Source organism: Lichtheimia ornata (assembly GCF_029851405.1).
Source record: "Lichtheimia ornata isolate CBS 291.66 chromosome Unknown scaffold00016, whole genome shotgun sequence".
NCBI classification, from domain to species: domain Eukaryota; kingdom Fungi; phylum Mucoromycota; class Mucoromycetes; order Mucorales; family Lichtheimiaceae; genus Lichtheimia; species Lichtheimia ornata.
In genome coordinates this window covers 241,404-256,916 of record NW_026695336.1, presented here as the reverse complement: position 1 = coordinate 256,916, position 15,513 = coordinate 241,404, and the positions used below count along the sequence as shown (strand labels likewise).

The 15,513-nt window shown below is 44.1% G+C and overlaps 5 protein-coding genes across 5 annotated transcripts; 1 reads left to right on the top strand and 4 right to left on the bottom strand.

The window, feature by feature from the left end:
* Nucleotides 1-33: 33 nt before the first annotated feature.
* O0I10_004425 (uncharacterized protein) lies at nucleotides 34-848 on the bottom strand (the record flags this gene model as incomplete). Its single annotated transcript, XM_058484484.1, has 5 exons — nucleotides 34-156; nucleotides 228-449; nucleotides 514-642; nucleotides 705-733; nucleotides 791-848. The coding sequence occupies 5 exons, from the start codon at nucleotides 846-848 to the stop codon at nucleotides 34-36; spliced, it is 561 nt and encodes a 186-aa protein (XP_058344745.1).
* A 257-nt stretch (nucleotides 849-1,105) lies between these two features.
* O0I10_004424 (uncharacterized protein) lies at nucleotides 1,106-6,269 on the bottom strand (the record flags this gene model as incomplete). The annotated part of the gene is made up of 9 exons (XM_058484483.1): nucleotides 1,106-3,748; nucleotides 3,815-3,904; nucleotides 3,972-3,989; nucleotides 4,082-5,137; nucleotides 5,202-5,668; nucleotides 5,725-5,798; nucleotides 5,864-5,890; nucleotides 5,966-6,169; nucleotides 6,247-6,269. 9 exons carry the CDS (start codon nucleotides 6,267-6,269, stop codon nucleotides 1,106-1,108), a joined length of 4,602 nt encoding a protein of 1,533 aa, XP_058344744.1.
* A 2,283-nt stretch (nucleotides 6,270-8,552) lies between these two features.
* On the bottom strand, nucleotides 8,553-8,771 carry O0I10_004423 (uncharacterized protein; the record flags this gene model as incomplete). Its single annotated transcript, XM_058484482.1, has 1 exon — nucleotides 8,553-8,771. One exon carries the CDS (start codon nucleotides 8,769-8,771, stop codon nucleotides 8,553-8,555), a length of 219 nt encoding a protein of 72 aa, XP_058344743.1.
* Nucleotides 8,772-8,886: 115 nt separating this feature from the next.
* On the bottom strand, nucleotides 8,887-9,804 carry O0I10_004422 (uncharacterized protein; the record flags this gene model as incomplete). Its single annotated transcript, XM_058484481.1, has 3 exons — nucleotides 8,887-9,214; nucleotides 9,271-9,679; nucleotides 9,744-9,804. The coding sequence occupies 3 exons, from the start codon at nucleotides 9,802-9,804 to the stop codon at nucleotides 8,887-8,889; spliced, it is 798 nt and encodes a 265-aa protein (XP_058344742.1).
* A 1,278-nt stretch (nucleotides 9,805-11,082) lies between these two features.
* On the top strand, nucleotides 11,083-12,227 carry O0I10_004421 (uncharacterized protein; the record flags this gene model as incomplete). Its single annotated transcript, XM_058484480.1, has 4 exons — nucleotides 11,083-11,085; nucleotides 11,149-11,322; nucleotides 11,742-12,062; nucleotides 12,126-12,227. The coding sequence occupies 4 exons, from the start codon at nucleotides 11,083-11,085 to the stop codon at nucleotides 12,225-12,227; spliced, it is 600 nt and encodes a 199-aa protein (XP_058344741.1).
* Nucleotides 12,228-15,513: the final 3,286 nt, after the last annotated feature.

Below are 15,513 nucleotides of genomic sequence, written 5' to 3'. Positions count from 1 at the left end.
ATGATGTGTGATGGAAGAAGGCTGCTGTAAAAACTAATCCAATCTGTGACCATGTTCAATCTCATCCAAGTCTTCATCGACAGCTGCTGCCAACTTTGAATAGCGAGCTCTGCCGAGTGATCGATAATAGACCGTGAGCACAATGGCAAAGTACACCTACAACAACCAATGTATGTTTCAGTAAGGAATAAAAAGGGTGACACAAATAGAAGACTACTACTACTTACATGGACCATGCGTAAGCCCACCAACATGATAATGCTCACAATGCTCTCCATGCGGAATACGTCGTCATGCTCCTTTTGTTTGGATGGGTCATCCGCCAACTCCGGCAAGCTGTGGTCGGTGTACACATACCACTTGACGGCAAACACGGCAGTGGTCACGGCACTCACAAAGCAATCCAACCAGTAGAACATTGTATACCAACGAACAATTCGAATGTTATCCTAGACAAAAAGAATAAGATATCTCAAACTTCGATATCCCATGTAGGTAGCTTGTTTCTCTTACCGTGTGTAAGCCATAGAGACCATAAGCAAAGATACCAACACCACATAATGAGTAGATATAAACGGCAAATGCAATAGGATCGCTGGTATCAAGTGAAATAAGGCCGTAGAATCCAGATAGCTTGTTTAGCTAATGAGAAGAGACAAGCAAGGTGAGTCATTGGAGTTGTGCAAGGTTTTGAAAGTGCTTACAATGCCAAAGATGGTGATGATGAGCACGCCTGTTGGAATAGACAAGTGAGTCGATATGAAAGCGAGCAATGGAGTCCCACATTTACCAGTTTCATTGGGAATGAAGCCAAAGCATGTGCGTGATTTGCCAACGAGAGCAGCCATGGTGGTTGTATGTATGTGTGTGTTGGTAAAAGAAAGGGATTGTTGTTGTGTACCCAGCTCGGTAATAGCGCCGGATAAAGATGGAGCGGATTCATATAACCATCATCACCGATGCCATTTTCTGGAACCGCTGTTGAAAGAAAAAGAGCACATGATTATAATGAGAGTTGTTGTATATAGATAGAACAAAAAGACATTTATTGTACATGGTAGCTACAAATAGATAAGCACAAATAAATATAATACAAAGGTTCTTTTTAGGCAGGGAGCATCGGTGTGGAAGCACGCTTAGCTTCAGAAGCCTTGGTGTGTGCATGTGACAAGCGATCAAATACATTGTTACGGGTATATCTTGCACTATTGCTGGCAGTGGAAGAGGTAGGTGATACTGCAAATTCTTGCTGTAATGGCGAAGGTTGGTGATGATATACATTATTGCTGTCGGTGGTGGTGGTTGAGGTGGCTAGGCTGAGTTCACGCATGGAAAAACGGCGCCGAGAAGCCGAATCAACCAGCATTGGATGATGATGATGATGTTGATATTGTGGTTGTGGCTGTTGCTGCAAAGAAAAGGCTCGACGACGACGACCCAATAACAAGGATGATGATGACAAGGGAGTGGTAGGTCGACTCGAGCTTGTATCAGAGGAACGACGTTGCATAGCATGGGATGACAGCAACGAAGACGAGGAGGGGGTGGCTGCTTGCTCAGCCTGCTTTTGTTCTTGTGCCGACATGAGTCCTGCTTGTACAAGTTGCTGCAAAAATTGATCAGGTGATGACATTGAACTACGACGAGCAGCTGCAACAGGTGGACGCTCTACAAGTGATTGAGGTCTCATAGGTCGTAAAGTGGGGCTAGGTTGTGGTGGTGGTAGCTGTTGTTGTTGTTGGAAGGCTGTCTTGATAGGTGAACAAGGCACTTGTTGTTGTTGTTGATGATGACCCATAGACACCATTTTACCACAATTGCTAACACCTTCATTGTAGATTTGATCAAAGATAGTGCCATATTGCTGATAATGCTCTTCCACACGCAAGTCAATTGCTGAATCATCATCATCGCCATAGCCAACCGTGGTTGATTCAGTCGATGAGAAACCAGACATGGATGATCTTCTTGATCCATTCTGTTCTTGCAATAATAAAAGGGAGGATCTTCTTGAGGAACTCGTTTGTTGTTGCTCCAAACGTCGGATACGCTTCTCACTTTGTATGGCAGTCTCCACAGCCTTGTCTCTCATCACAACAAGCGTATGTTGCAAATCATGCACGGTCTTTTCCAATTGCTGCATTTGCATTTCATGCTGATGCTGATTCATGCGCAAGGTCGTTGTCTCCGTCACCATGGTCTCAAGCACCTTTTCAGCTTCATCCAAAGATAATGATCGTACCACCTTGAGTGCCATTTCATGGGCAGTGTCAGGATCAGCATTGGCAGGCAAGCTATAGCGTTCTTCAAGTGCATCCATATCCAACCATTCATCTTCTTCTTGATCATCATCGTCATCGTGTGGTTTGGTTCCCATGACTTGGTCGGCAAAAGTAACATGCTTGGGTTTGCGTTGCTTTTGTTGCTGACGAAGATCCACCTCGACCACTTGCTCCTCTTCTTCTTCATCATTGAGAATTTCATGAGCAGCATCGTTTTGAAGCGATTGAATACGTGCATTGATAAACGACATTTCAGCACCAATCGATTCAAGACGTTCATCCATATAATGTTGCATGGCTTGATCAAATTGCATCATCTTGTTGCTGCTGCTGCTGCTGCCATCGTCAACAGCATCATTGCCATACAAATGTTCACGCTCGCTTTGCAATTCAGCTCGCTTGTTGGCTAACTCGGATCGCTTGGCCATCAATTGCTGCATTTCCAAAAGTGCCTGTTTACCATGAATGTACTGGCACAAGGCACGATCCAACAAGTGTTTCTTTTTGGCGGCTCGTACTTCAACAGGAATATGAATGGCAGCACCACGACGACGATGACGGCTGTTGTTGTTGTTGTAGCTTGTGGAAGAAGAGCGACGTCGTAAGAAACCAAGATGCAACAAATCGGCACAACGGGATAGCATACGATCATCAAGCACACCCCCTTCACGCACGGCCTTTTTGAGAATCTGGACAATCTTTTGCAACTTATCATTGGTGACCACCACTTCATCAGAGCGTTTACGCAGCATGATTTGCACTTGCTTATTCTCCATCTCAAGACGTCTTCTACGTTCAGCATCACGTTGTTGACGACGACGTAATTGTTGAATCTCACGTTCGTGAGCAGACATTTGTTCCTTGACACGCAACGTCTCCTCCTTCATGCGCTTGACCATACGTCGCTTCTCGAGTTTGAGACTCTCCACATGAACACGTAAAGCACGCAACATGCTCTCGTTTTGGTTACGGCTGGCTTGAATGGCACTGGATGTTTGCGTGAACTTCCTTCTCATATCAGCGAGTTGCTTGGTCTTGAGCTCATAAGCATTACGCAATTCCATGATTTGTTGCTTTTCTTTGGCTACACGCTCAATGCTGGCACGTCGTGGTTTTTGCTGCTGTTGCATCAATACAGCATGGTCGCGCTCATTCTTGATGGCACTCATTTCATGAACCAACTGGTTGAGCTTGTGTTCAAATTGTCGTCGCATATCATCATACTCGGATTCACATCGCTCCAACTGCTGCACAAGCTCTTCTTTGACGCGGATGTCGCTTTGCACCTGTTGTATGATACGTGCTAGTTGTGGATGCTCACTGAGATCGATATCTTCTTCTTCCTCTTCATCATCATCCTCATGTGTGGTCATTTCATTGGTTGTTGTCGTTGCAGTAGCAGCAGTAACATGATCATGTGGTGCTTGCTCGGTCACACTCGTGCTTTCCCAATCCGCTGGTGGTGTCTATATAAGATTCTAAATGAGTCATATGCCCTTTAACATTCATGAGACACACGCACTCTCTCTTACCACACTTTGAATGTCTTCTGATACCACTGCAGAGGGATCCAGCATCAGGATGTCATCGGGATTCTCCATGTCAGCCGAGGATTTGAATATCTAAATATGCACACATAAAGAATAAGATTGGGGGTTGCATGGGTTACACAAAAGATGCAGGGCTCACCTGTGCGTGTTCTTTGGACTATAAAGTATCATGGCAACACAAAGAGGAGGACGAGTTAGTTAGTTCCATGTTACGTCATGGGGTGCGTTATTGACACTACTTTACTGTACCTTGACATTTTCAAGTACGCGTAATCCTTTTTCGATTTCTGATCTGGCCTTGGAAATAGAATCACGCACCTCGCTACGAATATCCTTGGTGTTGAAGATGCTATTGACAGGCTCCATTGTTTCTTGTAACCAGCGATTGATATCATCATGGTCGGTGGGTGCCACAGGGACTGGAGGATGTGGCACCTTGCTTGATTTGCGGAACGTGACATGACGATGATTCTTTTTATTGCGACGATGGCGACGTGCAGTGGTCGTGCTGGTACTTTTTTGTTGCCTAGATGTCAATGGCGGAGTAGTAGTAATACGACGTCGTTGTGAGGGAGATGCTGTCATGAGTTGTAAAGCATCCATCACGGGGCCTTGGGTGGATTCAACAAAGGTGAGCCGTTCACGTGTATCCTCCAATTCATTGCGTAAATCACGAATCGTCCGCTGATAATGGGCAATCATGGGAGCAGCTGCAACAGCAGTAGCATGGTCATCTGATGATGATGATTGTTGTTGCTCAAGTAGCAATGTGTCACGTTCAGCCGTTACTTGACATAGCTCATCTGAAGTTGCTTGGACTCGAGAACGAAGGCGATTCACTTCATGTCGTAATGCATCCATCTCACTACTTCTTGTGCTTGTAGAAGGATGATGACCACTTCCACCGGTGGTAGTAGTAGTAGTATTACGCAGGATGTTGAGTTCCATCTTGAGTCGAGCCACTTGCGATCTTAGTTGAGCTACTTCCACCGAAGAACCAGCAAACTCTTGATTGATCGTAACTCTGTTCTTGATATTGCGTGCACGGTTGGCGTATTTCAATGTGCTCAACGTCTCGACAAAGTTGGTGTCTGCTGGGGAAACACATGCCATCATCAATGTTTGACTATTGCCACCCAAGGAGTCTTGCAATAACCGTGTCAGCTTGGAATCACGATAAGGAATATGCGTCGATCGTCTCGCCTCATCGCCCAGGGCACTAATGACATTGCCAAGCGCAAGTAGACCAGAGTTGATGGCAATGCCTTCACGTGCACGTTCACCTTGTGCATTGGTGCGTTTCAGCTATGTATACGATTCAGCCAATGAGCAACCATTGACAATGGAGGCAAGGGGTCGTTTTACTTACTCTTTCAGAACCAGCGAGATCAACGAAATGGAACTTGCTCACAATGGTCTTGCTATTATCGGTGGATTGGTGGTGTTCTTCATTGTCGTTGTCATCGTCGTCAGGAGGAAGTTGTTGTTTAAGAATGACAGAAAAGATGGCATGTGATCGAGACGACACCGCATTCATATCAGTGGATCCCGTGGTACGACACAATGAACCTTTAGTGAGGTATCCCAATAACTCATCAGGATCATGGCATGGCTCTTCACGTACACCACTCCAGTAGATGTTGCCTTGGACGTCTTCTCGTATGGAAATCTCGTTGCTACGTCGTCGATGCTGTTGCATGTTGAGTAGATCCACCAAATCTTCATTATAAAGTTCTAGAAATGATACAAAGACTTGTGCATCGTACTTTTCACTATTGTTTGCTTTTTTGTGCTCGATTCGCTCATATAAATCTCGAATAAAACGAGGAACAATGCCTATAACATGTTGTATGAGATATACAGCTACAAAAGATTCAATCCTTTTATTTTACCTTGCTGATCTTCAGAACCGGTATTGCCATCAATGGCTGTTCCCATGCTGTATGTTTTGCCTGAGCCTGTTTGACTATAATCAAATGATGATGATGTCAATACAACGTATAACAAGGAGATGATGATTGTATCATTTACCCATATGCCAAGATGGTGGCATTGAAACTGTAAAAGAAAAAAGGAACATGATGATGTTTGAGAAACATGGAGCATTCAAGGGAGCGTTGCAAATGTATTTACCCATCAACGTATTTTTCCACAAGCGGTAGTACGCTCGAGTCGTAAATGTGATGTTGTGAGGATTGCGTGTCATAAACATGGTCGTATGTAAATGAATGATCCTTGCCAATAAGGATCTGCGGTTGACCTGGAATGAAGGATATGCACTCTGCAGAGTTGCACAATCGCTCTTTTTGCGTCAATGGTCGTACTCGTAAGGCAACCCTGTATATGAAAATGTCAGCCTTTTCTATGTCTGTGGTATCGATGTTGTGTGTATGTTTTGATTGTATGTATCGCACCTTACTGCTGTAGTGGTGGACATGTTGTAGATTAAAAAGTTGGAGTAACTATGTCGGGGGTAGTTGGGGGGGAGGAGGAGTGAAAAGAGATAAAGCAGAGAAGAGAAAAAGAATGAAAGATCTCGGATGAAGTATGCAGATGTTTAAATACGTGATGCGCTAAACACTATCCGTACGTGGGTAGCCCGCCAAATGAGAGCCTTGTTTCAAAGCCCAGCATCATCTCACCAACAACATCAGGTGTGTGTGTTATCAAAGAAGGTTTTCTTTATCCTGCCCACAGACCTTAAAGTCGTCCTACGTTTCCCCTGTTCTGTGCCACCTATACAGAACACTCATCTCTCGGACCAGTCTCTTCCGTGGGCAAATGCCAAGGTCCACTCTTTTAAGAAACCCGTCAGTAACGCGTTACCACGTACACACATACACAACTTGTCACTTTTTATCCTTGTCACGCCATCCACAAAGCTTTCTTTATTATACCAAGCACACCAACAATGGCCATCTCCTTGTGTGTGTGAAGAGCAACAACAAGGCTGGCCATAGCTTTTGTGTATCGAAACACAGATGACGGGGGGAGTGGAGATACATGGTCCACTCACCCAATGCATCGGAGCAATTGTTTGTGTGTGGTGATGAATGACGAGCAAGATGTATAAAGAAAGATGCAAAGAGAGTGAATGGGGAGGAGAAAGAAAAAAGATGTGCACGGCCAGTGTACTCTATAGAGTCGGGGCTACCATACTTGGGTTGGGCTTGTGCCACCCTGTTACTGAAAGAATGATCACGGCCCAAACTCACACACATCTCCACCATCGGAAATGCCGGTATGAAAGGTAAATGCTCAATAAGTATGTTGCTCACAACTCCCGTGCCATGCCTGTTTGACATGCATATCACCTGTCATTTGTTGATGTGTTGTTTACATCTCCAACAACAATGGAGAATGAGGCGGAGCAATTATGGAAAAAGAGACGTTTTGTTTGATCATGAGGATTGGGGGTCATTGAACATTGAGGAACGCATGTGGAGAACGTGTGGTGGGTGGGTTCTGGATCAGTGCCACATTCATGTATACCAAGCAATGGGAACCGGGATCCCATCATCATCCAATTCCTTGTTGACAACGACGACAACAACAACAACTTTTATGCATGTCACCATTTTTTATGCTTTTCGGAATCCACCGCTGATCCCTTCCGAAGATCATGATGAAGGGCTCTCTCTTCTTCTTCTCCGCATAATGTAGACCCCGAAAAGATGGCATCTGCAATTGAAGCAACTATGTGCATATCTCATGCATGATGCTAGCCTTCATCTTTGCGTCAAACCCGACATTGGCAGCATGATGCATGTTGCTGCACTATGTGCTGCGGTAGCTCACGGTCTACATCTTTCATCCTTCTCATGATGCACATACACATACAATCATAGCTCAATGATCTTTGATACAACAAGGGATCCTTTTTCAAATGATCTAGAGCAGAGGATACAATGGGAGTTATTTTCTTGAAACCAAGAAGGATTATGCTAAAGGCACAAAAAGACTGAGGTGGTCTTATTGATGTCTATCATTGCTTTGAAGTGGGTGCTATTTGGTTCACTAATCTTTTCTCCTTCGCGTTAGAAGCAAGGAGAAAAGCTGTAGACATACACATATGGTTACAATGATTCTTTGAGCAATGTTCTCATTAAGTCCAATCAAATGGCTTGACTACATCCTTGGCATCTAACGTAACATACATCTTTTAGCTCTTGGCGCTTTTGACATCCATCCGCATCACACTTCTTTTATCTTTTTCTTCTTCCAATCATCGCCATATGCTACTTAATATGTTCGCTGCTATTATCAATCATATCCAACCCACCCCACCGATGCAGCAGCATCATTCATCGCATTGTATTGCATCCAAGTCGCTATGAAAAAACTATCGTTGATTGGGTAACAACGACGTTGTATCAACCTATAGTCTTTTATTGTTGGGTTTGAGTTTTTGCATGAACAAGGATACATGTACTGTATCCGCAATTGCAGGAGCGCTTTGTAGCCGTATCTCTCTCTTCTCGTCATCATTTCTTTATGCCTATGCTCCCCCATCATGCATCCACTACCAATAGGATCGAGCGTAGAGCCCTGCCCACTTGGTTTGTTACACAAACAAGCCCTTCTCCATCTTTGGCTCTAATATGAATGAGGCGATTGTCAATGAACAAAGACCACTTTTGCATATAGCATCACGCTTACAGCATAGTAAAAAACATAAAGATTCTCATATCTCAAAACTTTACAATCAAGTGTGGGATCTTCAATAGAACAATGTTGCTTGACTTCCACCCAACTCTTGCTTAATCATGGTGCTCGTTTGACGGTGCTGCTCAAGCAATCCCAGTACCATCCTTTGGCTATCCAATTCCAAGTCCCTATTGTCTTTGCTGGTGTCAACGGTTTCCTTGACAACCTCCCTGTCAACAAGATCGTCGACTGGGAAAAGGATTTCATCAGCCACATCCAATCTCCATGACATTTACGAAAACTACGTCAAGTCTTTTCAGTAAATCTTTTATTTAAATCGTCGCATTCCCAACTAGCTGTTCGTTGATCCACAATAAGAAGTGGAAAGCCAAAAAGGTGTATTCCTGTTACTTCTTTTTCATCCATACAAATTCAGTGTCATGAGGATAAATTACATAGCCATCAGCATTGGGCTTGAAATCATTGATTGGATCATGTATGATCGCTTCAAGTTCCTTGTACAATGCTTCTTTGACGTGCTCAGGTAAACTTGCAACGTAGCTGTTGGTCATAGCACGGCGACATACATCATCCTTATGGACGGTCATATCATAATCATACATGCGTGACTGAAAAGGTAATTCAAAAAGCTCAACAGCTTCCTTGGTATCGAAACATTGCTTCCATAATCCCTTTCGATATTGCGGCACGTTTTGGTCAAATTGTTCGTAACGTCTACAACAACGTATGATAAGCAATCAACCCTTCCCTTCATGGTGCATGTCACTTACTCTCTCAAGAGACGCACCCATCTACTTCGTTCTCTGCTTCCCATGTTCCAAATGAGGATCAAAAAGCCATTGGGTTTAAGAACACGATGTATTTCCTTGAGACTGGCAACATCTGCAAACCAATGGAAGGCCTGTGCAACTATCACCGCATCCTGCGATTGATCCTCCAAAGGAATAGACCAGCTGGTGCCATCGGATACGGGCACATGTGGCAACAACGCGTGTAATTTTTCACGCATGTTTTTGGTGGGTTCGACTGCCGTGATGTGCTTGTATCCCACCTTGTCAAGCAAGGTGGTCATGATACCGGTACCAGCTGCAAGATCAAGAATCTTGGCATGATCTGTATCAGGTATCAGTGATTTGATATGATCCAATGCCGCGGTTGGATATGAGGGTCTTGATTTAGCTACAAAACAAGGAACGTTACTAATAAAGAAAAAGCTTATTGAATACATAAGGATTCAACTTACCATAATCATCAGCAGCGACGTTGAAGCCTGCAATGGCGGTAGGATGTACTTTAGCCATCATGATGAATGAGGGAAAAGAGAGCGTGTGTGTGAGTCATCCACGTTTCTCCGAATGCGCGTCTTTTATATGTATACGATATGCAAAGGAAAGGAAAAAGAGTACTAATTTGATATCGGACGTGATTATGATTAGCATAGTGTGCCTTGGCTAAACGAACATATAAAGTGCACTTAGATAATGGGGCCATGAAAGGGTTGCATGCAGAGGGTCACATTGTACTCCCATAAATACATCCAGTTGATTGACAGATAACAGGATTGCCTGATAAAATCAGAAGGCATGCAAGAATCTGAAGGGGTGTTTCTCATTATGCATATGCACCCCCTGAGAAGTCTAAATTTACGTCCCAGCACCGGTAAACCAAACCAGGATTTTGACTCTTTGTACTTATTACACAATGGTGAACAGCCTATTCCCGTGACCCTCGAAATTTTTATACATCATGTTGTCAGTTACAAAGTAGGAACAAATCCAGTGATAAAGTCATCGCTTTGGATCGTTACGTCGAATGTTTACATGGTACATAAAGGAGAAGGCAATTTCTTGCATACAAACAGCCACTGTATATGCAACTTTGGCGTTCATTCCATCGTCTAAAAAAGCGTCGTTCTTGGCAACCGCTGATGCAATCAATAGAGTGACTAAACTTGAAATCCAAGTAGTTATGGGATGGTTGGTTATAAAAAGTATGACATTTATTACATGATAACATTATCTTCTATGTATATCTTATCCTTGAGGTCATATCAGTGTGCCTAGCTCTCATACCACCGAGTGAGACGAGCCTCCATCACAAATACATATCCAAGACACAAAATAGAGATCACTTGTTACCCACCCTGACGAATGAATTATCAATCCCCATATAACTATCCACCGACCAGATTTATAAAGAACCATTTCATAGACATACTTGCATGTTATTATATCACTTTTGCATCGAGAATCAACATGTCTTGTAAGTAGGTAGTACACTGTGTTGGTGAGCCGTTGGATGGATTGGGCCAATCAAATGTTATTGTGGTAGCTCCGCAGCAGCTGCCTCGTTACTTGTTGCCCAGCACCGCGCGTGCCCTGACATTGCACCTTCCACACGAACACAACAGCTGTCAATGGCGAATAGCGTCCTTCAACAGGTACTTGTTAAACGTGTCTAGAGCATTGTTCATTGGTTAGCTTGCTCCTAATGCACCACTTTACAGAACCAGACTTGGTAGCTCTTTACCTGGGCAACAATGCATTTCATTCGGCGCGTGTTTCGAGCCTTCCTCGTACAACATGGTAAGCCCAGCTCGCTGTTGCAGGAAAAGAAGTCAACTAACACGTAAACGTTGTTCTACTTAGACGACATTACTTGCAAATGGTGTAATTTGGCTGGGCCAAGGTGTGTGTGTTTTCCGATCGAGCTGGTTGGGTTTGGTCGAAGCTCATTGGCTTCTTGTCGTTGCGTTCTACTCTCAAGGTCGTTTATGTGGTGCACCTGGATCAACAATCAGTATGCTTGAACCTTTGAAGCAGGTATAGATGAATTCTCCATCATTCCACTGGGGGGTCACTCATATTATGTGAATGATCTTGTAGCACTTGCAAGAAGCCGACAATGGTATACTTTTACATGCGTGTGAATGGCTAATGTATGTTTAGGATATGTGGATTAATCAAGGACCAAGGCCGTACGTCAAGAATGGCTTACGCTGCTGAGGTTCTTGTGGATTGATGGTGCTCATTGGCCAGTTGATCGGGGTAGTCTAACGTATGTACGTGCTACTTGTTGCCGTAAAGGAAACTTTGGGTATTCAACCGGTGGGTGCTGTCGTTCGCTTGAAACTCTGTCAGCTCCTCAAGAAACGTGGTGTACAAGATGGTTGTGGATCGTAAGTATGATTAGTATGGTTTCTATTGAAACATGAATGATGGCTAATGCATCATGCTTCTAGTGTGGATATGTGGATATGAGGATTAGAAAGGATGTGGATCAGCAAGGATGTGGATCAGCAAAGACGTGGATCAGCAAAGATGTGGATCAGCAAAGATATGAATTATCAAGGTTCAAGACCGTACTTCAAGAATGGCCTATGCTGCTGAGGTTCTTGCGGATTGATGGTGCTCACTGGCCAGTTGATCGGGGTAGTCTACGTATGTACGTGCTACTTGTTGCCGTAAAGTTAAACTTTGGGTATTCAACCGGTGGGTGCTGTCGTTCGCTTGAAACTCTGTCAGCTCCTCAAGAATCGTGGTGTTCAAGATGGTTGTGGATCGTAAGTATGATTAGTATGGTTTCTATTGAAACATGAATGATGGCTAATGCATCATGCTTCTAGTGTGGATATGTGGATATGTGGATCAGCAAAACATTCTGGATATTTGTGACGAGGCGATTGACGACTGGTGCCGAGTACGAGTACGAGTACGAATACGAATGATGACGGACGATGAAGACGACGATGGGTGGCAATATTGCTAGATGAAATAAAGCATTGTTTCTTTTATTACACGCTTGGAGTTTGCTAGCTTGTGGATTACATACTATTGCTTCGAAGATGGAATAATAAAGGTGGTTCCGGTTATCAGTCATGCAAGAAGTATATGGCTTTTGTGATACAATAAGGATGAGTGGGATGACCTCGAGAAGAGAAAAAGTGAAGTGATCCCGTGCATTGAGTTCCAGGATGAGTGACCCCCATCATCATCATCATCATTGGATTGGTTACTGGTGGGTTTACATAATACAAGTTGGTTTATGCAGTTCGACCTTCTCCTACATGCAAATGTGATACATACCTTGACACACCTTCATTACTGGATGCTGTTTACTTACGTACCTTCACAAAAGGCAATCATCATCATCATCCATTTGTGTAGCAACCTGTCAACGACGTGTTTGTGTAACCACCACGTGCCATTTCACTCAGCTCTTCATCTTTCCGTTAATGCAGCCGACACCATCCACTAGGAGAAAGCAACTCCACCACGCTTACAGCATATGCAAAACATAAAGGCACTTGTATCTCTAAGCTTTACAATGAAACATGGGGTCTTTGATAGAGCAATGTGCTCGGCTTGGCCAACAGCACCTTGTGTGCAAGTTTCACGATCAAGCTTGCCAATCCCAGATTTCGCAATGTCGCCACCAGCCAAACTGGATCTGGGGGTCGACCTCTTCGACGACGACGACCGAAAAAATATTTTTTGGGCTAGTTGCGACATTGAACGTGAAACTTTCACACAAGGTGCTGTTGGCCAAGCCGAGCACATTGCTCTAATAAAAACCCCACGTTTCATTGTAAAGTTTGGAGATACAGGCACCTTTATGTTTGTAAGCGTAGCGATGCTATATGAAGAGTGGTCTTTGTTCATTGTCAAGTAGGTGGACCCTGGCAGAGCAAAAGATGCAGAGGGACGTGTTTGTGTAACTGGGTTAAAGTTTGGACTTCAGGGACCATGCATGACAGGTACGCAACCCTCATTTTCAGGTCATACATTGGCAGCTAATAGCCACTTTTGTGCATTCACAACTTGTGCATTCCATTGTAGGTGGACGATTCTCCTGCTCCAGACATTCGTTTCCATGATTCAAGTAGCTTGATCCGAGCTGATTTGGTTGAGTTACGCTCACACAAGGTTACATCGGTTGAGCTACATCGAGCGTGCTTTATGTCCAGAGTGATGTAATCTCTCTTTGACCGCAGCTCAGCCGTCAGCTCGGATCAACCTACTTTAATCATGGAAATGAATGTCTAGAGCAGGGGCATCGTTCCCATGCAGTGGATCTGCGAAGCAATAGGCAGGTTGGATAAAAGTGGTCGTTAGCTAGCAATACATGCCATTCCTAGATGATCCATAAAGTAATTATACATTGACCCTTTCATTCATGCAAACGTAGCTGTGTTACACAACACGACCCTCTGCATCTTGCTCTGCCAGGGTCACCTACTTGACAATGAACAAAGACCACTCTTCATATAGCATCACGCTTACAAACATAAAGGTGCCTAGCTAATCTCCAAACTTTACAATGAAACGTGGGGGTTTTTATTAGAGCAATGTGCTCGGCTTGGCCAACAACACCTTGTGTGAAAGTTTCACGTTCAATGTCGCAACTGGCAAAAATATTTTCGGTCGTCGTCGTCGAAGAGGTCGACCCCCAGATCAATTTGGCTGGTGGCGACGTGTGCGAAAGATCTGAAGATCGCCCACGATGAACTTCATACTTTGACACAAGATTCCTTTGACCCCGACAAGCACGTTGATCTGGTAAGGGCCCACGTTTGTTGCTTGAAAAGTTGGAGATACAGGCACCTTGTGTTTGTAGCGTGATTGTATAAGAGTGGTCTTTGTTTAATGTAAAGTAGTATTTTTTTTGTATTGATAATGGTTTATTAAAAGTAATTGGAGCTGCTAAAAGAGGCCGCTACCAAGAACAAGTTGGGTCTGAAAACCGGGAGTGAGAAGAAACAAAGTATAAATAACTAAAGATGGGTCACGAAGACCAAACAAGAGGGAGAGAGAGGGAGGAAGACAAGGCAAGGTTGGGTTAGAAAACCCAAAACTAGGTTTCCATAGCATCAACAGGAGGGTCATAGCGGATGATGATGGTGGTGATGTGTCCATGCTGGTGGGTTTGCTATCTAGGGAGGAGGAGTCGTATTGATGCTGGTGGGTTTACTCTCAAAGGGAAGGAGGGGTAGTATTGAGGTCTGTAACTGGATCATGCGGTTATCATTGGGCAAGGGGTTATCCCTAAGTAGTAAGTTTGGCAGTGGAGTGAAATTGAACGAGGATTGTTGGGGTGGTGATGTCGGCGATCGTTTACGTTTGGAGTGGACTTGAGTTGGAGTTGCGGGAAGTCGGAGTAACGGCAGCGATTGTAGTAGGCGCTTGCGTATCAATGGGAGCGGGAGCAGATTTAACACCATTGCGAATATGACAGTCTTTACGTAAATGTCCTGTTTCTTGACAATAACAACGTGGTTTTGGTCGATAAGGGCATTATGGGCGTGTGTGTCCAGGTTCATGGCAATAACGGCAATGCAGTGGCATTTTCGACCACGTGGCATGCACGCGAGTGGGATAGGTTCCATCTTTTCGGGAGACTGGGATTGAATGAGATAATTGCTGAGGTTGTACATGAAAAGTTTTGACGGGGTGTAGTTCTTGGGGTTAGTGTTGAGATATACAAAGCCTTTGCCGGTGGTAGTGTTGTTTCAAGATAAATGCCAAGCTCAAGGATATTGCCGAAGGTTTCAAAGCGTCAATGAGGGCTTGCGTTAGAGTTGTACGGTTGTAAAGTGGGATGTGCGTGAGATTGACCTTGACTACCTCCCATTCTTCAGGAATAGGAAGGGATCCAAACAGCTGCGTACCATCTTTCATGGTGATGGGTTCATGCTTGAGTTTGTCAACGGTTCTTGATCATCAAATGTAACTTCTGCGGTGGTGTGCTTCCGGGATCTGTGGATGATGGCGCCATAGGCAGCATCCTTGAGAGGTGATTCATAGAGTGCTAGTCAAGTGTTCATCGCTTATTGCTGTACGAGATAAGTCAAGAAGTGAATGGGGGTGTTCTGCACGTCGCCATATTTGCCGAGTGTTGGTCTTTTCATGTTGATAAAGGGTTACCACTTCATTATCGTGAAAAAGTGAGGTGTATGTGCGAGGTTTATCAGGGGTCCTTTTTTTTTTTTTTTTTTGTGTGTGTGTGTGCGCGCG